We start from the raw sequence: 21,985 nt of genomic DNA on the forward strand, positions 1-21,985 counted from the left end.
CAGATCTCATTTCAGATGGTTGTGAGCCACCATGTGGGTGCTGGGAATTGAACTCAGGACCTGTGGAAGAGCAGTCAGTGCTCTTAACCTCTGAGCCATCTCTCCAGCCTTTGGATATTCAGCTTTTTACTAGACCAATCAGGTGCCTTAGGCAGACAAGGTGAAACAAATGTAACACCTCTTTACATAACTAAACAACTACAGCATATATAGTGGCACATCTTTACATAGTTCAAATGATACTCTGCAATAGCTTACAATTAGCCTACGTTGGTGGATGTAAAGACATCAGTTTCCAACAGGCTGATGGGCCTGAAGTTTCTCTGCGAAGGGAGGGTTTTCCAGTTACAGATCATTGGTTGAGAGAGAGCAGGAGGGAGGGGAGAGGGAAAGAATTTGTCTTAATACCACATATGTTAGTAGTTCATTTCTTTCTCCTGCCAGGTAGGGCACATGTTCCTCCACTTAGGATGGACTTGTTTCCTGATAAACCTATCATAGATTAAAAATGTTTTCAGTAAGAACTGTATTTAACATATCAAGCCTGCTGAATGCCATGGCTCAGCAGCACAGCACATTATACAATATTGGCTGTTTGCCTTTGTATTTTCTGGCTGACTGGGTGAGGTGGTTCCATGCCACTGCACAGCATCTTTAGGTATTATTGTAATGCATGCCACTAGCCCAGGAGAAGATCACAGTACCAAGTGTGAGGTCTGGCTTGTACTGACTGCGTGCCTTTTGCACCATGGTAAAGTTAACTCAGAACTGGAGCATGTATGACGTTGTAGGGTGTGCCACACAGTACTCTTGGTCCTTCATCTTGGTGGACCGGGGGTTGTTTGCAGCCTTTTCTTCTGTGTATGTCATACCGTCAGTGTGAACATCACATATAAACATTGGCAAATCTCTCTGCATTTCTTTTTTTTTTTTTTTTTTTTTTTTTTTTTTTCGTTTTTCGAGACAGGGTTTCTCTGTGTAGCTTTGCGCCTTTCCTGGGACTCACTCTGTAGCCCAGGCTGGCCTCGAACTCACAGAGATCCACCTGGCTCTGCCTCCCGAGTGCTGGGATTAAAGGCGTGCGCCACCACCACCCGGCCTGCATTTCTTTTTAAATTTCTATTTTTTTAGATTTACTTATTTTATGTGTATGAGTGTTTTGCTTGCATGTGTGTGTACACACCACATGTGTTCCTTGCCCCTTGAAAGTCATGGGATTTCAGGTCCTCTGGAACTGGAATTACAGATGGCTGTGAGTCACCATGTGGGTGCTGCGAATTGCAGTCATTACTCCAGCTCCTCCATTTCTCTTATGTTACTTAAAAATAAAAATATTTGTTCATTTACTAAGTATATATTTAACCTTATAAGAAATTGTCAAGGTTTTTTTTTGTTTGTTTTCTTTGTTTTTTGGGACAGGGTTTCTCTTTGTAGCCCTGGCTGTCCTGGAACTTGCTCTGTAGACCAGGCTGGCCTTGAACTCAACAAGACCCACTTGCGTCTGACTCCCAAGTGCTAGATTTAAAGGCATGCGCCACCACCACCATTGACAACCAGCTAAGAAATTTCCCTTGGTTTGACCAGAGCTGAGAGCCTTTTTATAGGAGAATATGGATACTGAATAAAATAAATACATATGTACATACACACATACATACATACATACATACATACATACATACATACATACGAAAGGAAAGAACATGGCTGCTAGGCATGGTGGAGAAAAAGGTTTATTGTAGACATGTGGGAGAGCATAGTCAGGGCAGAGACGTCTGGGAGAGTCCAGAGTGGACATGAGCAGACTGAGCGACCATGTGGGAGGGGGAGAGAATGAAGAGGGGAGGGAGGGAAACCAAGTGCAGCAGCCAGGAGGCCCAAAGGTAGAAAGAGAACAGGCAACCAAAATGGCTGGATTATACAGGGAAGAGCAGCCCAGCCCCGTGAGCTGGAGAGTTCAGGGTAGGATGCAGAAGGAGGGTCCTGGCACATGGTGATGGCTCACAACCATAATTCCAATTCCAGAGGATCTGTCACCCTCTTCTGAATTCAGTGGGCAGAAGCATGCATATGATACACATGCATACATGCATGCCAAACACATAAAAAATATAATTTTTTTTGTTTTGTTTTTTCAAGACAGGGTTTCTCTGCGCAGCTGCCCTGGAACTTACTCTGTAGACCAGGCTGGCTTCAAACTCAGAGATCTGTCTGCCTCTGAATCCTGAATGCTATGACTAAAAGTGTGCACCACTCAGCGGGTAGGAAGTGCACGCCTTTAGTACCAGTCCCAGGCAGAGGCAGTCGGATCTCTGTGAGTTCAAGGCCAGCCTGGTCTACAGAGAGAGTTCTAGGACAGCCAGGGCTACACAGAGAAACCCGGTCTTGAAAAACAATGAGCAAACAAACAAACAAACAAAAATGTGTGTCACCACACTCAGCTAAATTATTTTTTGTTTTAAGATGGATGGCTTCTGGGACACAACATTCATACAAAATAAAAAAGGGGGGGGTGTCTTAATTACTGTGCTATTTGTAGGGGTTTGGGGAGGTCCTTCTGAGTCTGTCCAGGATACACTCAGACACCAAATTCTCAGTACAAAGCAGATGTATTACCCTGGTGTGTGGGGGGTGGGGGCATGGATCGACTCTGGATCTGACAGAGGCAGAAGCAGGCTTCAGGTGTTTTCTGCAGGAGCGAACTTTTCAGGAGAAAAGGGGAAGTCTGTGCCGTGGTGAGCAGGATGAGTTGGTAAGTCCATGCTGGACAGGTTAGCCAGTGTAGCCACTAATAAATTTTAATTGTTGGTATTTAGTCTCAGATATGAGTCAGTGGCCAAATAAGGGAATAGACCTTGGGCACTAGCTTTAGGAATATAATCTGTTTAGCAAGGGGGTGGGGCAAAACCTGTTGGTGCCATGTTTGCCGTGCTTGGGCCTGTATTTGCCATGCTTGGGCTTGCTAGAAAGAGCCCTTCACTATTGCTGTGAAGAGACACCATGACCAAGGCAACTCTTACAAAAAGAAGCATTTAACTGGGGGCTTGTTTACAGTTTCATAGGTTAGTCCATGATCATTATCATGGGAAGCAGACAGGCATGGCGCTGGAGCAGCAGCTGCAAGCTTTATATCCTGTCTACAATTGGAGCAACTCCTCCAACACAGCCACACTTACTGATCCTTCCAAACACCAGTTGGGGATGGGGACAAAGCATGCCTAGGAAGGGCATTCTCATTCAGACCACCATAGGAGGGTAAACAGGAAAACTTTCAAAGTGCTATAATTTTGTTGGTGGTGTTTTGTTTTATTTTGGTTTTTTTTTTAGACAGTCTCACCGTGTAGCCCAGGCTGGCTTCAAATTCATGATCCACCTGCCTCAACTTTCCATATGTTTGATAACACATGTTGATTTCCTGTGAACCAACACTCTCTCTCTCTCTCTCTCTCTCTCTCTGTGTGTGTGTGTGTCTCTCTCTCTCTCTGTCTCTCTTTCTCTCTGTCTCTGTCTCTCTGTCTCTGTCTCTCTCTGTCTCTCTCTCTCTCTCTCTCTCTCTCTCTCTCTCTGACACAGGGTCTTCCTATGTATCCCTGTCTGTCCTGGAACTCACTCTGTAGACCAGGCTGGCCTCAGAGTCAGAGATCCGCCTGCCTCTGCTTCCTTTATTCCTCAGTTGGGAATAAAGGTGTGCACCACCACCATCCGGCGGAACTTTGTTTTTAATGTGTGTATATTTATGTGCATATTTTGGGGTAGGGACAGGTGCATGTGCAGGCACAGATAAAGGACATGTAGAGATCAAAAGACAACCTCAGGTATCAGCCTTGGGCTCCTTCCACTGTTGGAGACGCAGTCTCTCTCTCCTGGAATCCCCACGTAGTGAGCTTCCAGAGCACCCCTTTCATTTCACCAACACTGGGTCTGACAGGTGCATGCCAGCATGCTTGGTTTTGGTTTTTCCCCATACCAGGTTTTGTTCATGAGTATTTTGGGGGTCTAAGCTCAGGACCTCATGCTTGTGAGGCAAGCACTTTATTACCAACCGAGTCAGCTCCCAACCCTGTGAACACGTGTACATTTCTATAGGGAATGCCTCTGTCCAATAGTTATTAATCTTTATATTAGCTTTATCTCCATGAGTTGTATTTTATTTTTCTTTAAATCCTTTTAAAGTACATTGCACTATGAATTCTTGTCTTAAATACTGTTTTATACACCTGAGAAAAATAAGCAAGGATGCTTATTATGTAAACATGGTCTGAGGAGCTGTGGAGGCAGCTGTGCAGAGGCCAGACCTCAGCCAGGGGAAGCTGGCCTGGTCAAGGACACCCACTTAGCACTGCTTCCTGACTTTTAGCCTCATCTTAGAATTTGTTTAAAATGTGTGATACAAGATCACAATGTAAGGAAAGGAGGAAAGGACAGATTAGTCTGTATATTCTCCCACTATCCAGCTCAAGCAAGGAGCTAGACCCTGTGAAGTGCCAGGCACTCCCTCATGCCTCCCACCTGGGAGTGCGACCAGCCTGACACAGAATACCCCTGTACCACCATGTACTCAACTGTGGGCAGTAGTGGGCGTGCCCTGACAGTTTCTTAGTGGACGTTAAATTCTCTGCCGTATTACTATTTAGAAGCAGGGCTGCTGTTCGGGCAGTTGTTAAGTGAGGCTATTATGTGCAGGCAAGGAGTGCCTAGTAAGTGTTGAGAACACAGCTGTGTGTGTTAATGGGCAGATAGCCTGGCTGTGGAGAGTCTGCTGACCTGCTCAGCTTCCATGGCAGTGCCAATGTTTGGAGCAGTTTTCTCCCACTGCTGGAACTGGCTAACAGAGGCCAGCTCGGTCCTCAGAGAACTCTGGGCTCCAGAGCAGGAAGGACTCTCAGAGGGTCTCCAGGCACTACCTTGGCTGCTTCTGTGAGGGCCCATAGCTCTGAGGCACGCAGCCACTCCTCTAGGTGGTGTAGGCTATGCTGCCATGTGGCCAGCCCTCCAACCCTACTTCAGTTACTTCTGCCTCCCTTAACCTTGGCACAACTCTGTGTCTGTACCACTGGGAGATTGCCACCCTGGCACTGAGTTGCCAATGTGTGGAAAAGCTGAGATTAAAGATGTGCAATTTAAAAACAAAGCCAGCCGGGCGGTGGGGGGGGGGGGGGGACGGGACGCCTTTAATCCCAGAACTCAGGAGACAGAGGCAGGCAGATCTCTTGAGTTCGAGGCCAGCGAGTTCCGTGACAACCAGGGATATACAGAGAAACCCTGTCTCACAAAACCAAACAAAAAACAAGACCAGCCTAAATTCCAGTATCTCAGGAAGGCAGGAGTGTTGCCGCAATTTCAATGCCACTTGGGGCCTACTTGGTGAGGTCCAGGCTAACATGGCTATGAGTGAGACTCTAGCAATCTTGAAAAAGTAGACTAGGATGGGCTAGCATAAAATGAAATTGAAAAGAAAACAAGGCTGTCTCGTAGGCTGGTAGATGATGACTTGGAGGCCTGGGATGTTTTCTGCTGGGCTCATTCCACCCTGAAGCAGGCTATCTCTTAGTGTTGGTATAGGGCCCTCAAGTTATGGGTGAATGGTTCTGCACGGGCCAGCGGGCTTTCTAGAAATGGTGTAAGGAGTGAGCTTCCTAAAAAACATTTTTGAACAAAAAAGAGGAATTGGGCAAGGCTGGGAGAATCTTGTGTGGAGAGCGCTTCATGCTTGTCCCAGGCTTCCTAGCTGTCTATATAGAAAATGAACCTGCCTGTGGCTTCTTGTGCTACTCAGAGATACTAGCTGTATTCACTGTTTCTCTGGACCTGGGGAATAAGAGGTGACAGTGACCACCTGCCATCCCTGTCCCTCGGGTACCTTTCACTCCTGACACAGGACATTATACAGTGTACAGGCAGGGAATGCATGAAATTCATCCACCTGAGATCTAGCCTGTGCTCTAAGGGGGCTCCAGATCCCTTGCCTTTGGGTGCTGGCAGCTAAGTGGTCTAGCCTGCAGAGTCTCCCAGTGGCACTAGGTGGCAGTCTGAGCCAGAAGCCCAGAAGAGTAGAGGGAATGGGTGAGCCCACAGGGACCTGTGTGAGGTGAACTAAGCTTATGGTGGGGGTAGGGCACCCCAGGAAGAAATCCATCTGTTAACTATGGCTTGAAATCCCAAAGGTCTTTCCCTCTGAAAAGGCATGTGGTGTCCACCCCCCAGGGGTCAAACTCAGGTTTCTTTCTTATGAAGCAAGTACTTTACTGAGCCACTCCCCCAGACTCCAGACAGTCTTCTCCAGAAGAGTCGAAAGTCTTCTGGAGCTCAGCGAGGTCAGAGACTGATCTGTAGTGTCTACTACAGGCCAGCGGAGTAGAGGCAGCCGGTGTGCACCGTGTCCCCATTCTCGTGGTGTGGTATGGGTATGGAATATCATGGACCTCTCAGAGGACAGCCCTCCAGGTGTCTGCTTGCCCCTGCTGCAGCACAGTCCTTGAGCTTGTCACGGGGCACTTTCTTGGGCTTGATCCAGGTGAGGAGGACAGGTGTGTGGGGCTGTGTCTGAACAATGTCGTGTTTTTTCAGTGTTTGTGACCCACCTGTCTCTTTGGAAGCCCTGTCACGGGGTATCATCTTTTCCAAACAATAGTTGTTTTGGGAATGAAATTCTGTGTGGCCGGAAGGGGCTGGAGGTGTACGCTTTACAGTAGCCTAGCATGAAGAGACAACCATCCCAGGGCTCTCAGCTGCTACTGAGTTGACTCGTGACATGAACGAGGCTCATCTGATAGAATGAATGTTGATCCCCCTGTAATCTTCCACTTTCTCTGGAAAATGTTAGGCCCATTCATTTCCATTTATGTTAGTTGAGTGCCAGCTGGGCAGGCCTGGCACCCTATAGGTGGTATAGGGTGGTCTGCTGAATGCAGTCTGGGACCTTCCCCTTCAGTGGGGTAGAAAGACACCCCACAGGATATTTCCAGCTCGGAAAGCACTGCCTGGTTTCCGTCTGTGGGTGAGTGGCCCCTGTTCACAGCTCCTCTTCTTCACCCATCCACATTGTTCTTCTAGTCTGGACTTTGTCAGAGGTTTGTTGGCTTGGAGGGGGGGCGGGGGGACAAATGAAGTTGGCAGGGGGTAACCTCGTGTCTTTATGATCCAGTGTAGGAAGAAATTGTAAGGATTCCCATGTCTTTAGAACTTCTGGAGTTAAAAAGGGATGCCGGAAGTGACTTTGTGGTCCATCCAGTGAAGAAGACAAGTCTTCATGAGGCCTCTGTCTTTCAGGGTTGGTGGAGGACCATAGCCCAGAAGCCAGCCAGAGGCTGAGGATTCAGGGAGCCTGAAGTCCCAGGAGGCATCCTCTAGGAAGTGCTGGGCCCATGTTGCTCTACTGGGTGTTGAATGTCGGAAGGGTCCATCTTTTCTGGTGTTGCTAAAGGGGTCATAATCTTTGGTCTGCCGTTAGAGACTATGCCTGGGTGGGGCCAGGGCCCCTGCCGGCCTCTTCCTCTTTTCTCCAGGTTGTAGCCCCTCCTCTTAAAGGGCCCTCAGAGCTTCTTGTGCTTGGCTGGTGCTCAGAGGGGTGTGGTGACTTTAACAGCGTCTGGTGTTGCTCCTCCTGCCCTCGCCCTCAGCAGGAACCGGAGCCCCGGCCTGCTCTGAGACTCTAAGGCTTCCGAACCTAGCCAAAGCTGGAGGAGTTGAAGACCAGAGCCCAGAAACTGGCTTGGGACTGTCCTCGTGAGTGAGTGAGTGAGTTGACAGAGGCCTCAAGGGGACCTGCAGCTGCAGGCAGGCAAGCTTTTCAGGGAGCTCTCCCCTCCCGTCCCTGAGGTGGGAGGACCGGGTGGGAGTGCCTCCTAGCACTTTGCTGCTGCCTTCTAGTTGGCTCTTTCACAGCTGGGAACTGAGGACTCTCTTCCGACTGTCTTGCTCTCCTGCCCCCCAGGCAGTCGGCTGCTTGAGCTCACTTCCTCCATATCCTGTAGCTTCTCTAGTCCCCAAAAGACTGGGCAGGAAGTGAGCACGATGCTGGGAGATGCGGGAAGTACAGGCATTGGGGGCGGCCCTGGGCTCCCAGCGTGCATTTCTCATGGGCTGCCTGGGGCCTGGAGCCTAGGCACCACAGGAAGAGGGGAGCATCCCTGTAGACTTAACCACTTCAGAGGGCTGGAGTCAGTGCACACCCTCTCTGCCTCGGGGCCCAGGTACCATGCATAGATGGTCTGAGAGAAGATTCCCTGAGGAAAACTTGTCCTTCTCTTTCTCCCACCACATCCCTCAGCCACTTGATTACAGGCCATCCAGCCCTTCTCTTTGTCCCCTCTTCCTTGCTAGTGACTTCCCAGAAGAATTGCTGGGTTTGCCCAGGGAAGATCCATTTTCCTGTCCTCTACTTCTGAAATTCTGTCTACTTCCAGCCTAGAAATATGGAGCAGGAGCTAGCTGCCTCCTTGGACACACCTGCCTCAGGGAGCTGGGGACACCTGGCCTATGCTCTCCAGGGTAGGGATGTGAGTGGAAAGTGAGCAGTAGATGCGTGAGCTGGGGCTTTGAGTTTTCTTGTTCAGGAAGAGCTTGGTAGAGTCTGCCTGCTTTTCACCTCCTGCCCAGAGCAGAACCTCCCAAGTCAGGAATAGGAAGTGTGCACAAACCCCAGAGCATACCTGTGCCACCCACCCCACAGCACATCGACCCTCTTAACACTCCCCCACACACCTGCCGCTGCTAACTGGCCTGGTCCATTGTTGACTTCAGTTGGAATGTTCCATTCCACTGGGGACCCAGTGTCCTTGCCTCCGTCTCAAGTGGTGGTGGATGGAGGAGGACATGGGTATGAGCCCCGGAACAGCATGTCCTTGCAGAACTAACTCCTGTCCCCATGTGCTTACACAGCCCAAACTTCCTACTCCCTAGGCGGAGCTGATAGTTTGGGCTCCCCTTTCAGAGTTGCCCCCCTTTTGCCTTCTCATAGTGTGCTTCCCTTGCTGGAAAGGGAAGTGAGAGCTGGAAAGCCACCAGCTTGAGGTAGGAGTTGAGGTTATAAGGTTGTTGTGGCCTTGTTGTGACCCTGCTCTGAGTCTCAAGGGAAGTGGGCAGAGGAGCTTCCCCTTCCCTGTTTCCAGATGAAGAAACAGGCCGGGAGAACCACAGTGCTTTATCAGGGCCTGACCAGCTCTCAGGACTGTAGTGGTCAGATGAATGCTCACCGTAGATCCCTCTGAGTTCTCATGTAGCAGGTGAGTGACCCTCAGGCATGTAGTACCTTTACAGTCTGCCTCCCAGATTGTGTCAGCACTCACCTGCCTCAGGGCTCCTCCTTGCCCATGACTCCCCCAAAGCCTTGAGCACTCAGAGGCTAGGAGGTCAGATCCCTGGCTTCAGGTCCAAGGGCTTTGGCAGGCGGAGGGTGGTGGAGGTCTGTGAAGTGGGGAGGATGGGGCATTGCTAGTGAAGTAGCTTGGCTTGGAGGGGAGAAGGAACCCTGGTGGGCCTGTCTCCGTTCTTGTGGCTTTTGACTGGACAGATAGATAGGACTCAGCCTCTTTCTTGGGGAAGAGCTAAGTTCATTCTGTTCCCTGGGACTATGTGGGATCCCTGTGTGATGTTTTTAGGAAATGTTGATACCTAGGTGTTCCAGTGTAGAAGAGAAGACTGTGATAAAGGCAAGAACACACTGCTCAGCCAGGCGGTGGTGGCACACAACTTCAATCCCAGAATTTGGGAGTCAGAGCCAGGCGGATCTTTGTGAGTTCGAGGCCAGCCTGGTCTACAGAGTGAGTTCCAGGACAGCCAGAACTGTTTCACAGTGAAACCCTGTCTCAAAAAAACCAACCAACCAACCAAACAAACAATCACATTGCTCATCCATCCCCTCACAGTGGACCACCCAGCTTGTCCAGGACCCAGCCTGGACAAAATGCCTATGTTTCTGTAGGAGTTTCAGTTGAGAACTGGTATGTTTTAGTAGAGCTGGATTTGCAGGCTCACGTGTTCAGAGCATCCTACTTGATAGGACAGTAAGGAAACGTTAACAGGAAACCAAGGCTCTGGGTCCCCCCATCCCACAGGTCATACTTGTTTCCCCATTAATCCTGGGTGTGAACCCGGGTGTGAACTGGGTGTGAACAACGTTTCACAGCCTAGACTTTATAGATCAAGGAAAGACCTCTGAGAGCCTGACCCCAACTCACATGATGGCACATCACCCCGGAGCCCATTTGCCTGGCCAGTATGAAGCCTGTTCAGCCAGGCAGTGGGTGTGGGCACTCAGTGTAGAATGACTGGTCAGAGCACACTTCCTGTTACGCATGGGAAGTTAGCAGAAGGCTCATAGAGCTTAAAGCAGAAGCATGGCTGAACCGAAAGCCTGGCCCTAGCCCTGGCCCTGGCCCTGGCCCTTGGATGGAGTGGGGCTCCCACCTGTACTGATCTGGTGCTGGCATCTTTTGAGAGAGGAGGTTTGTGTGCTGGGGTAGACCAATCCTCCACTTCCTTGGTCACAGGGAGAAATCTGTACATACCCAGGCGTTTGCATACCGGGGACTCAGGGGCTTTTGCAGGCAGGTGCCAGGGCTGGGATTTTTACCTCTTTGGCTGAAATGAATTTACCAGTGTCACACACGTGCCTTGTGTAGGTAGTGATAGGAGTTGTCACTGTGTGTTGCCTAGCTGGTCCTTGCCTGAGTCTGTTCTCTGTCTCAGGCATTAACTCTTTTGTTTGTTTGTTTTTGTTTTTCGAGACAGGGTTTCTTTTTGTAACTTTAGATGCCCTGGAACTCACTCTGTAAACCTGGCTGGTCTTGAACTCAGAGATCTACCTGGCTCTGCCTCTCTAGTGCTGGGATTAAAGGCGTGCGCTACTACCGCCAGGTTACAGGCAGTAACTCTTGAGGCCAGCATTTCTTCATCTGCAAAGCGGTGACAGGTGCCTGACTCCTTCCAGGGCTGTGATTGAGGCTGGAGAGCAGGTGGATGGGCTTCCAGTTAGCCCCTGTGAGCTCCCATCCTCCCCAGGACCTTGAGGCCCTAATTGCTTTGGCCTGAGATAGCCACATTTGTGGAATGCTTGCTCTTTTCTCCCTATTATCTGTCCAGTGGGGAGGCTGTGAGCAGGGGTGGGCCCTGAAGATTGCCAGGGAATGGCCTAGCCAAAGTGCTTTTTGGAAGAAAGATTGAAAGGCGGGATAGGAAGATTTGGGCTTCAGTGCTGGCTGCTGCCCAACCCCATGCTGGTTTTCCCTGCCATAGCCCAGGTGTTAGAGTTTGCGAAGACAGCTGGACTACACAGAGCCAGGTACCCTGAGGCTCCAAGGCCGAGAGGGATTACACACCATGATGCCTTGCCTGGACGTCCTGGCTGGCTGCCCCTCAGTCATTCCTCAGATGCTACTTTGTAATCTGAATGGAAAATGGGTCAGGTCCTCTGAGGGAGGGGCCTTCAGCCTGGAGCACAGGGCTCAGATTCCCACCTTGTGCTTTTGGAACCCAGTGGCGCCGAGAAGTCGTGGCAGTGTCTGGTCACCTCTACCAGGGCCGGCTGGAGCAGACAGCCCCAGAGCTTTGCCCATCTGCTGCCCCCAGCAGAGCAGGCAGAATTGCACTGGACAGCTGGCAGGGACGAGACAGGTGACCAAACCTGGGTGGTAGCGCTGGCTGGCGCAGTCCAGGCTGTGCCCTGGCGGCAAAGCCTGAGCAGGTGGCCTGACCACAGGTGCAGTCACCTGTGTGACGGGTGCCTGTCTGTTTGCAGTAGCTGTGGGGTCCTCTAACCCGTGCCTGTGAGCCAGGAGTGAACGGACTAGAAGCATTGCCACCAGCGACGGAGCAGTGACCACACTGGATGCCTCTGGCGAGGGGGAAGGGGAGGAAGGAGAAAAACAAAGGCGAGTGAGTGAGCCAGCCAGCGAGGGAGCGAGTGATCGAGCGCACTCTTGTGGAGGCTCAGACACCCTCCCTGTGCCTACCACAATGTGTCAGTCAGAGAAGCCGCAAGGACCAGAGCTCCAAGCAGCAGCGAAATGGTGAGATGCTGCCCATCGAGACCTAACCCTACTGTACCCCGGCACTATCTCAGGAAGGTCAGAGGTCAAGGCTAGTGGCTGTCATGTGGAGGTGGCAGTAGGAGGTCTGGGAGTGACCCCCTCGGCTGGAGGGGCCTGGAGAGGGGGTCCTGAGTGCCCCGAGTAGGAGAGCCCACTTCAGGTACCTGTGGTTCTGGCTGGGAGGAGGGCCCAGTGGGGGGAGACAGGAATGGGCTTCTGCCCTATGTCTTGGTCCTTAGCAAGGGCATCCAGGCCCCCTCCTACCACCTGACCCCTGCTTCCTACACTTGGGAGAGGACCAGCCTCCCCTGCCCAGCATTTCGGGATTGGTCTCCTCTCTTCTGCAGTGACTTGGGCGGGGCAGCCCACAGGGGAATAGAGATTTGTCTTTGCTTGGTCCCTGCCACCTCCTTCTGTCTTAAAAACATAGTGGGGTGGAGTGGAAGAGAGAAAATGAATGCAGGACAGTTGCGGTGCTGTGGCTTTAGCACTGGGAGCTTAGGCTCAGCCCTCCTCTGCCATCACTGATGGACTGCCAGGCACTCACCCCGTTATCTGCTGAAATCTCCTTTTGTTCCTTGGCTTGCTCAGTTTCTGGGAGACAGAGGACTCGGCTTCTCTTGAGAGCAAGCACAGTTGCAGATGGCAGCCTTAGCTTGTTTAATCAAATGTGATTTTTCAAACAAGAATCTGAATGCCTGGGGACATTCTCAGAGTGGGTGGCATTATGGTCTCATGATGGCTACATTGAGGCCTCAGGAGTATTTTCTAGGACCTGAGTGTGACAGAACTTAGTTGCATTCAGGAAGCCGAGGTTACAGGGCAAAGGCCTCTGTGCCTTTGCAAAGCTGGCTGTATAGAAAACAATGAACTTGTCAAACAGGTGGACCCCATGGGCACACATGTGACTCTCGCAGCGTAGGAGGCGGCTTTGGAACTAGGTGGTGGTCCTCCTCCTAACTCTGTGGATGAGGTTTAGAGAGCCTGACGCAGAGACACAGGCAGATGGAGCCACAGCTATGTCCTATCATTTAGCAAAAGAGGAAGCAAAAGATCTGAAGGTTGTCCAGGTGACACAGTTGTGTGGTCCAGCTGGCTAGGATCATGGCACTTCAGTCTTGTGCCCTGCTTCGCTTATACTCAGTCTTTCTGGCACCTTGTCAGGACAGAACTATCCTTGGGTCCCAACCCTCCTTAGCATGGGAGGCTGCAGGTATAAGGCAGATTCTCCAGGCCCCCAAGGCCTCTGCTGGGGCTGCTGCAGTACTTGGAGGGGGCTCTACCTTAGAGTATCCAGGAGGTGGGCCTGGACTGCCTCTGTCCTGTTGCCACCCAGTCAGCTGGCAGGTGGGAGACACTGGGAAGTGAGCCCACAAGTCAGGCAGCCAGGTCCCCGACTCAGAACCAGGGCTTGGTTGGAATGCCTGCTGGAACCGTTTGGCTCCATTGGAGAGGCAGCTTGCTGGGGGGGGGGGGGGGTGTGTGTGTGTGAGGGAGCAGGAATGGCATTGGCTGAGGGGCTTGCTCCTCAGTTTCTCTTAGACTCAGGCATTGACCCAGGCCATGTGTGAACATGTGTCCTGCAGGTTGTACTTCCCCCAGCTGGCCCTACGGCGGCGGCTAGGCCAGCTTAGCTGCATGTCCAGACCTGCTCTGAAACTGCGCTCCTGGCCCCTGACCATCCTCTACTACCTCCTGCCCTTCGGTGCCCTCAGGCCCCTCAGCCGGGTGGGATGGAGGCCCGTGAGCAGGGTAAGTGTGAACAGGCCTCTTGGCCATGGCCCTCCCTAGACAGGCCTACAGGGAAGACGGAGGAAGAAACAAGTCTTCAGAAGTAGAAGCAGTGGCTGCACTCTCGGGTAGATCTGTGTGAGAAGGGTGTTTGATGGGGACCATGTGACAGTCTACAGCTTCACTGGTGTCATTGGGAGCACTGGTTTCGGGAGGAACTTACACATTGGTCAATCAGAAAATGATGTCACTCTGACAGGCGGAAGCAAGCAGAGAGGTGATTGTAAGAAAAATCCAAGTAAAATCTGGACACCAGCAGGCAGTTCAGGAAGGCTGCACTAGACTGGGCCTGTGAATTGGAATACATGCTTGAGAAGCTCAGGACTGCACAGAGGGCTGCCCCGGGCAGGACCTGGCCAGCGTACGCCTGGAGGGCTGTCTTGCTCTCAGTTTCTTTACAGACTGACCCCACGAAGGAGGCCCTGCTTCTTGATCACTGGTAGTCTAGGTAGGCATCGCAAAAACCCAAGAGAGTATACTAGACACTAGTGTAGCCTGGAGCCACATGATGGTGTTGCTCTGTCCAAGTGGCTGATCAGCATCAGCCAGGAGACACTAGTATGGGGAAGGACTGTTCAAAGTTGAAAATGACTTCACTTTTAAGGGCGTTGGTGCTCTGTGTTCAGACACACAGCAGTGGCAGCAGCAGCAGCTCAAGAGTTCTGCAGGACCATCTGGCCCAATAGTGGGCCTGCCACTTGTCTCTTGGTGCTCCATACTAGAGGGATAGCAGCAAGTTTTCAAAGAGAAGTCTCCTCCTGCCTTTTGAGAGCCCATGGGCTTGCTCAGGTGCAGATGTGGCAAGGTGATGTTGCAGATCTGAGAGTGAGAACACCGTCCTTGCTTCCTATGAAGAGGATGCTCTGGACTATACACCCGCCCTTGCTCTTGGGAATCTCCGGGTGCCTTCTTGAGTAGTATGGAATGTGGACAGTGAGCTAGGACGAGGGTAGCATGCCTCCTGATAGTCTTTTAGGCTTGTATCAGCTCCATTTCTGTCCACTACCTCCCATCTTCAAGAACCAAGACAGGGGGCTGAAAAGATGGCCCAGCAGGTTCCCCAAGGACTCAGGTTCAAATCCCAGCCCCCACATGGCAGCTCACAACTGTAACTCCAAGATTTGGCACTCTCACACATAAACATAAAATAAAAAGAAATAAATTTGAAAAAAGAAGGAGACAGTTTGGGCCAGTCTCTACCTCTGGGACTAAAGCAGCTGCTCTTTGACCTTTGCATGAAATAGCAAAAAAATGGTCCAGGCTGTATGCACATCCAGCCCTTGTTTGAGTATTGGTGAGCACAGTCTGGTTCCTTCTGAGAAACAGCCACATCACAAACCAGCCTGAACACTTGGGCTTTTGTGGTGGCTTCTCTAGGTGTGTTCTCTCTCTCTCTCTAATATATATGTGTGTGTGTGTGTGTGTGTGTGTGTGTGTGTGTGTGTGTGTGTGTGTATGTATATATCACATACACGGGGGGGGGGGGGGGGGGGAGTGTGTGATGTGTGACAGCTCTCAGTTTGTGACCAACTCAGCCTCCTGCACTGTGGCCTGCAGGTGGCCCTGTACAAGTCGGTGCCAACGCGTTTGCTGTCACGTGCCTGGGGCCGCCTGAACCAGGTGGAACTTCCTTCCTGGCTGCGGAGGCCGGTCTACAGCCTGTACATCTGGACCTTTGGGGTAAACATGACAGAGGCTGCTGTGGAGGACCTGCAACACTACCGGAACCTCAGCGAGTTCTTCCGGCGCAAGCTGAAGCCTCAGGCCCGGCCTGTCTGTGGCTTGCACAGTGTGGTAAGGCCCAGCTGGCCCTTGTCTCTCATTAGGAAATGAACTCCTTGTCTGCTTTTAAGCCAGGCTCAGCAGCCCACATTGGCTGAGGCCCTCTGGGATGCTCCCTCATGTGCCGTAGTCCCCCAGTGTCAGCATGTCCTAAACTGGGGATCCCTAGGTGCTTGGCAGGCGGTGGAGTTCAGGGAGCCACTGAAGGTGAGGACTAACTCCTTCCCCTTAGTGTCAAGCCTCTCTGTCTCCTCCAGATCAGCCCATCAGATGGCAAGATCCTCACCTTTGGGCAGGTGAAGAACTGTGAGGTGGAGCAGGTAAAGGGCGTAACCTACTCCCTGGAGTCATTCCTGGGCCCTCGAGCCTGTACAGAGGACCTGCCCTTCCCTCCAGGTGGGTCACTGCTTCGTTGGGGTTGGAGCTGGGGTGGACATCAGAGGCTAACAAAGGGCATAAGGGGCCAAGGGAACTCAAAGGCTGGGAGGCTTTGGGGCAGCAGGCTAGTATGCAGACACTGGAGCCTCCAGCTAGGCTACGTGCAGGCCATGGGCCAGGTGCGCACTGTGGGGTGAACGGTACCTGGAGCTTGTCAAAGAGCCAGGCCTCTCTGCCCCACCCCACAGCCTCCTCCCATGAGTCCTTCAGGAACCAGCTGGTCACCCGCGAAGGGAATGAGCTCTACCACTGTGTCATCTACCTGGCCCCCGGAGACTACCACTGTTTCCACTCCCCCACTGACTGGACCGTCTCACATCGGCGCCACTTCCCAGGTAGGCCAGGGCTGGCTGAGGGTGAGAGCTGCCTCTCTGGACATTAGAGGCCCCTGGCCTCTTGACTTGAGAGGATTGGGCTCTAGGCTGGTGTTGTCAAGGCCAGGAGATGACCACTTGAGGCTGGCTGGCTATAGGCAAGGGTGTCTGGGTCCTGCTTGGAATTTAAACAACACTTAGCCTGAGTCCCTGTGGCTTTTAGGCCACTCTGGCATGCACACACCAGGCTCTGAGCAGGAAGTCGCTTGTTTTCCTATCTCCTTAGGTTCCTTGATGTCAGTGAACCCTGGCATGGCCCGATGGATCAAGGAGCTCTTCTGTCACAATGAGCGTGTGGTCCTAACTGGGGACTGGAAACATGGGTTCTTCTCGTTGACGGCAGTGGGCGCCACCAACGTGGGCTCGATCCGCATCTACTTTGACAGAGTGAGCAGAGCCCATAGGCCAACCTCTTGGGTCCAGCCATTCCATGTGCTGTGCAGTCAGATCTCTGCGGCTTATCAATTTTGTGGTGGGGAGGGGCGTTCCAGCTCTGGCCAGGCCTGGCTCTGCTGAGCAGCAGCTCTGTTTAAGCAGCTCAGCCTCTTAGCCTCCGTCTCCCTGTTGCCGTTCACCTGCCTGGAGATGGCTGGAGAGGTGAGAGACCCAACCTCACTCCGATACACTGCCTGTCTGCCAGGAGCCAGGCTCCGAGGCAAAGGTGGAGCATGCAGATGGGTGGAACTGGCTTAGATGGGAAAACCTGGCGCCCTCCCCAGGCTGCCTTTCTAGGTGTTATGACTGCTGCTGCTGCTAGCCTGGCACCATTAATGTGTGGACAAGCGTTGGGTCTGTCCACGCCCCCTATCCCCAGCCTTGTCAGAGGTTGGGCCTGTTGACTGGCGACAGCCTTTTGCCCTGAGATGCTGTCCTTGTTACCTTTCCTGAGCTGGGCAGGGTTGAGGATAGGCCACAAGGCTAATTAACCCTTTCCTTCTTGCCCCCAGGACCTGCAAACGAACAGCCCCAGATACAGCAAGGGTTCCTACAATGACTTGAGCTTTATAACACATGCCAACAAGGAGGGTGTGCCCATGCGCAAAGGCGAGCACCTGGGCGAGTTTAACTTGGGCTCCACTATCGTGCTCATCTTTGAGGCACCCAAGGACTTCAACTTCAGGCTGAAGGCAGGGCAGAAGATCCGCTTTGGGGAAGCGCTGGGCTCCCTCTAGTCTTCCTGGTTGCGCTGCCAAGGGATCTTTCCACACAGGAGCATGAGGTCTTCAGAGGCACCCCAGGCTGTCCGGTCGAGAGACACTGTGGGGCTGACCTGGTAGGACCTGAGTGATCTGTTCTTGCCTGTCCAGAGGTGCAGCGGAGAGGTTTGGAATCTGTCAGGACCTAGACCCCCTTTACAGAGCGTGGGTATGATTTGACCTCAGAATCACTTGGAGAGGTTTTTTAAAATTTTGTGTAAGTTGGAGACCCTCCATCTCCTGAGTACTGTGAGAACGGTTATGTGCTACCACACCCTCAAGCTGCACCCCACACCTGTCTCGGGGCCGCCTTCTGTCAGCCCTCTGTTCATCTGCCTTAGCTTCTCTGCCTCCCTCCCTGAGCACAGGGTGAGGTGCATCCTTGGCACAGACTGTGGATCTACCCTCTTCTTAGAGCAGGCCACATGGCCTTCACAACTGCTTTCTGTTCCCAGATCCACCCCTCTGCTTGCTGGAAAAGTAAAATCATCTATGTGTTGCTGAACGCGTTGACCTAGACTTTGCCATTGTCTTCTGAGGGCATTGACTAATGATGTAGACCTTTGTAGGCCCCAGGGTCTGACCTTCTAAAGCTGGCTGAGTCCCTTTGCCAGTAGGCAAAACCAATTACTGACTTGCCTGGCAGTGTCCAGAGTGAAGGGGAGGTGGAGGCCCAGCCCTGTGGGAAGTAGGAGACACGCTGCTATTGGTCTAGGGGCTGTTGGAGGCAGAGGGTACGGTGGTCAGTGCCTAGAAATCCTGTTCCAGGTGGCTGCCAGGTATGCAGACCATGGGGAACCCAGTGGGAAGGACAAGGCCAGATTTCATGTTGATCTTGGAGATGCCATGAATTTCTCCTGTAGGAGAAATCACTGAACTTTTTTAACTGTATCAGTAATACAGTATTTTGTATGAAAAGTAGGAGACTTCTGAACAGTAATTCATTTAATTGCCAGACATTTTGAAATAAAAACCCCAAACCATTGTAGCTTTTTGTATTCTGTTATTGAAGGAGGGCGGGTGTCTGTGGCCTGGGGAAGGACAGCACCTGCCCCCAGGGGCAAGCCCACTAGCACAGAGCCTGTCTCAGGGCCTGAACACGAGCCATACATGTACGGATGGGCTGACGCTGGGCCTGGAGCTCCTCTGCCAGCTGCTGGATCTGTAGTTCCACCTGGGGGCAAGAGTGGGACAAGGCAAGCTGAAAGGTCGCACAGCCCAGGGGCTGATCTGGGCTAACCGGGGCTGACCCGGGTCTTACCTCCTCTAGCTCTTTTTTCACCTGCTGTTCTACATCCTGGTCCTCAGGCCTGGGCTCCTCCTGGCTTAGCTCCAGCCACCTACGCAGACTGTTGGCTTGTCGCTGGCATGACCTGGGGATGGGAACACCTGCTGCCTATCAGGCTGACTTCTTGGCATAGCCTCCAGGGAGCCCTTTCTGGTTTGAAGAGGCATATTGGCTAATACTGAAGGGCTGGGACAGACAGTGTGGAAGGGCCCTGCTCAGGCTGCCGGCAATGGCTGAGGAGAGCAATGCTCTTCTGTCTTCCCCAGCAAACGACAACTCGGGTGGCCCATGTGAAAACTACTCTTCCTGTCCTTTCTAGGGGACCAGACTTTTCCCTCCTTTCTCTGAAAGCTGCTGTATGTTATCAGTCCCCAGAGCACTGGGTGTAGCTAGGACCCAGGCTTGTGCTGTCTGTACCTTGTCAGTATTACAGCCATGGTTGTTGGGTGGGTAACAGAATAAACAAGCCTTGCTTGGCTTTACATATCCTCCAAATGGAAGGCAGAGCTTCCAACCCTACGTGAGGCCAACATTGGAGGGGATAAAGGTGACCCAGGACACTCACCACAACACACAGAGGGGTTCCCCAGCACCTGCTGGGGGAAGTGGAACCCCTGCCTTTCCAAGCCACAGCTATTTACATGGGCAGGTCCCAGGGCAGCTCACCGAAGGTTCTGCTTGGTGCTCTGGTAGTGCTGTAACTGCTGCTGGATCTCCTCCAGCTCAGCCTCAAGCTCTGTGTGGCCTGCAGCAATGGGAAGATAAGTCTGACTTTGCCCACCACCCTCTTTAGAACCACCAAAGAGACTGGCAGGCTTTGGTGGAAGGGTGGCCCCAGTGCCTTGACCTATTCACCTGTAGCCTCGGAGCCATAGCCAGGCCCAATCCTGGTGCTTGTGAAATCCTCAGGGAGGAAAAGATGGGGCTGAGGGCCCCTGGTTAGGGCTGGGCATGCCAGAGGTTGAGGTCCAGGGATGGTGGGCTTTGCTGACACCTGAAGAAGAAAGGGTGGATGCTGAGCAATGACGCTGTGGGGACCCTGGCAAGTGAATCCTGTCCCCCGTTCATTGCCCACAGTGCCTTGCAGTGACAGGATGACTGGCTAGCACACAAAGCCCTGCTCTGCCTGTTTTGGAGGGTGACACACAGGGACGTCCCACAGGCAATCTCCACTGTTGAGTGCCACCCATGTGTAAGGGCACTTCTAGTGCTGCCCCAGGAACAGACAGTTTCTGCCCTTCCCCAGCCTTTCACCCCACGATGCTCAGCTAGCAAGCTAAGCTCGGCCTCAGTGGGGAAGGGGAGTCCACGGCAGCTCCCCCAACCCGACACTCCTGTGCCCCAAGTCTTCTGTGGAGAGTAGGCATGCCACCATTTTTTCAGTTTTTGTTGACTTATTTACTGACGCAGATGAGTCTTGCTGTGTAGCCTAGGCTGACTCTGAGCTCTGTCCTGCCTCTATACCTAAGTGCTGGGATTAGGTGTGTCGCTTCTGTTACCAGCCACTCATCCCCAGAAACTGCCTCCTTCCTGTCTCCACCCTCCCTCCCCAGGCAGCACCAACTTCTTAGGAGCTGACTCAGTACTGCCACCTGTTTCAGGAGCACACCCTCATGCTCTCACAGCCTGGCTACCTGTGCCCAGGACCTTCTGTCCTCTGTGCTCTTCAGGTGACACCTTTGCCCTGCACTGGGGACACGCACAGCCTTGGAGACCGACTGAGTGCTGCTCTCTCTCTCTCTCTCCTGATAAAGAGGGACCAGCCGCCTCACCAGACACTGGGCCCCACCTGTTTCCTTTTAGTCAAAGAATTCTTCCCTAAGTGTTCCTGGATTCCTTTTCTTCCCTCTCCACAGCAAGTCCTGCCTCACTGTCCCCAACCGCCTGTCCCCCAACGGTAGGAGCTAATCAGAGCACTAGCATGTCTTCCTGGTTGCCCTCTACTTGGTGCTGAGTTCATGCTCCAGGCCAGATGTGGTGCCCTGGAACAGCCCCTCAATTTCTTCCTCTTCCTACTCAAGCTTCCACAGCCCACCTGTCCCCAAGCCTTGCTGAGGGTCTGCCTGTAAGGTTCTCTGGTTGTCCCACCACAGGACATTCCTCAAGGGCTGGGGTGTTAAGAGACTGGCCACTGCTGTGTTTTAGGCCTGGTGCGCAGGGCACCCAAGTTTCTCGAGTGACCAAGAAAGAATCCTAACAAGGGTTGGAGGAAGGATTCGGGAGGAGAGCCGATGACAGGTGGAGGACTCACCCTGGCGGTGTCTCCCACCCCACGGGGCATGAAGGAAGAAGGAGGCAACAGATCCAGGCCTGGACTTGCTGGAGGGGGCAGCTTCAAACCAGGGGCATTGGGCAGAACCACAGGTAGGAAGGGCCTCATCGGGGAAAGGCCTCCTGGTGGAGCCATGCTTTGACCCTTTTCCAGAGGCTTCTCCAACCTGAGTGGAAGGAAGGCAGGAGCTGGTCACACTGTGGAACCTTTCTCTGGATTAAAGAGGCCACACATCCAACAAATATAGGACCCAGATAAATTGCCAGTGCCTTTGAGGACTCGCAATCACTTAACTTACTGCTGCTCCCTGAGGGTGCACCAGCCTGGGGACCTCTGGCTCCGCAAATGCTCCAGCAGGAAGGATGGACGTCGTGGCTGTTTCCGTGATGAGCGGGCCTTACTGCTGGAGAGAAATAGTCTGTTCCTTGGACTGACTAGGTCTGCAGGGCGATGGACCTGAGATCTCTCTAAGGTTCATTCAATCCTTGCCATTTTAGAGGCAGACTGAAGGCCAGGCAAAGCAAGGCTCTGGCTGGGGGCCACTGTGCGTGGGGCAGGCCTGAGCCTAAACAACTCGACGTAACCCTTACAGTCAACCTGATCCACGGGTGCTAGAGCTGCAACCTTTCTTTTGACCTGCACAGCAAGCTGACAATATGATGCCCGGTCCATATCAGAAGGGAGCAAGCAGCCTCTGAGGCATTCAGGGTTCTGCCAAGGTTAGGAATGAAGGGACAGAGCAGGGATGGTGGCCTGGTAGGTATACTCTACCCACCATGAGTTCTGAGACTCAGTGCTGGTTACTCTGGGAATGG

At 52.5% G+C, this 21,985-nt stretch overlaps 2 protein-coding genes across 21 annotated transcripts in view; one reads left to right on the forward strand and one right to left on the reverse strand.

Annotated features, from left to right (window-relative positions):
* Pisd (phosphatidylserine decarboxylase) overlaps positions 1 to 18,598 on the forward strand; it is a 46,658-nt gene extending 28,060 nt beyond the window's left edge. For 3 of the 10 annotated variants that reach the window (XM_052736298.1, XM_052736299.1, XM_052736297.1), the window contains exons 4-8: positions 15,378 to 15,614; positions 15,860 to 15,998; positions 16,229 to 16,375; positions 16,641 to 16,801; positions 17,362 to 18,598. In XM_052736298.1, the coding sequence (XP_052592258.1) occupies positions 15,378 to 15,614; positions 15,860 to 15,998; positions 16,229 to 16,375; positions 16,641 to 16,801; positions 17,362 to 17,586 (909 nt within the window). In that variant the 3' untranslated portion in view covers positions 17,587 to 18,598. Of the gene's footprint in view, positions 1 to 7,582; positions 7,738 to 11,737; positions 12,009 to 12,039; positions 12,190 to 13,615; positions 13,782 to 15,377; positions 15,615 to 15,859; positions 15,999 to 16,228; positions 16,376 to 16,640; positions 16,802 to 17,361 lie in introns of those variants that run through there. The other 7 variants (XM_052736295.1, XM_052736296.1, XM_052736302.1 and 4 more) reach the window with 6 other exon arrangements.
* Positions 18,538 to 21,985, reverse strand: part of Sfi1 (SFI1 centrin binding protein) — a 59,644-nt gene continuing 56,196 nt past the window's right edge. For 8 of the 11 annotated variants that reach the window (XM_052736284.1, XM_052736282.1, XM_052736283.1 and 5 more), the window contains 6 exons: positions 21,469 to 21,573; positions 21,150 to 21,336; positions 19,754 to 19,892; positions 19,565 to 19,643; positions 18,872 to 18,983; positions 18,538 to 18,784 (listed from right to left, as the gene is read on the reverse strand). In XM_052736284.1, the coding sequence (XP_052592244.1) occupies positions 18,680 to 18,784; positions 18,872 to 18,983; positions 19,565 to 19,643; positions 19,754 to 19,892; positions 21,150 to 21,336; positions 21,469 to 21,573 (727 nt within the window). In that variant the 3' untranslated portion in view covers positions 18,538 to 18,679. Of the gene's footprint in view, positions 19,000 to 19,564; positions 19,644 to 19,753; positions 19,893 to 21,149; positions 21,337 to 21,468; positions 21,574 to 21,985 lie in introns of all 11 variants that reach the window. The other 3 variants (XM_052736285.1, XR_008217679.1, XM_052736286.1) reach the window with 3 other exon arrangements.

The sequence above is a fragment of the Peromyscus californicus genome, unplaced genomic scaffold (assembly GCF_007827085.1).
Source record: "Peromyscus californicus insignis strain IS unplaced genomic scaffold, ASM782708v3 Scaffold_13__1_contigs__length_99412109, whole genome shotgun sequence".
In the NCBI taxonomy this organism is placed as follows: Eukaryota; Metazoa; Chordata; class Mammalia; order Rodentia; family Cricetidae; genus Peromyscus; species Peromyscus californicus.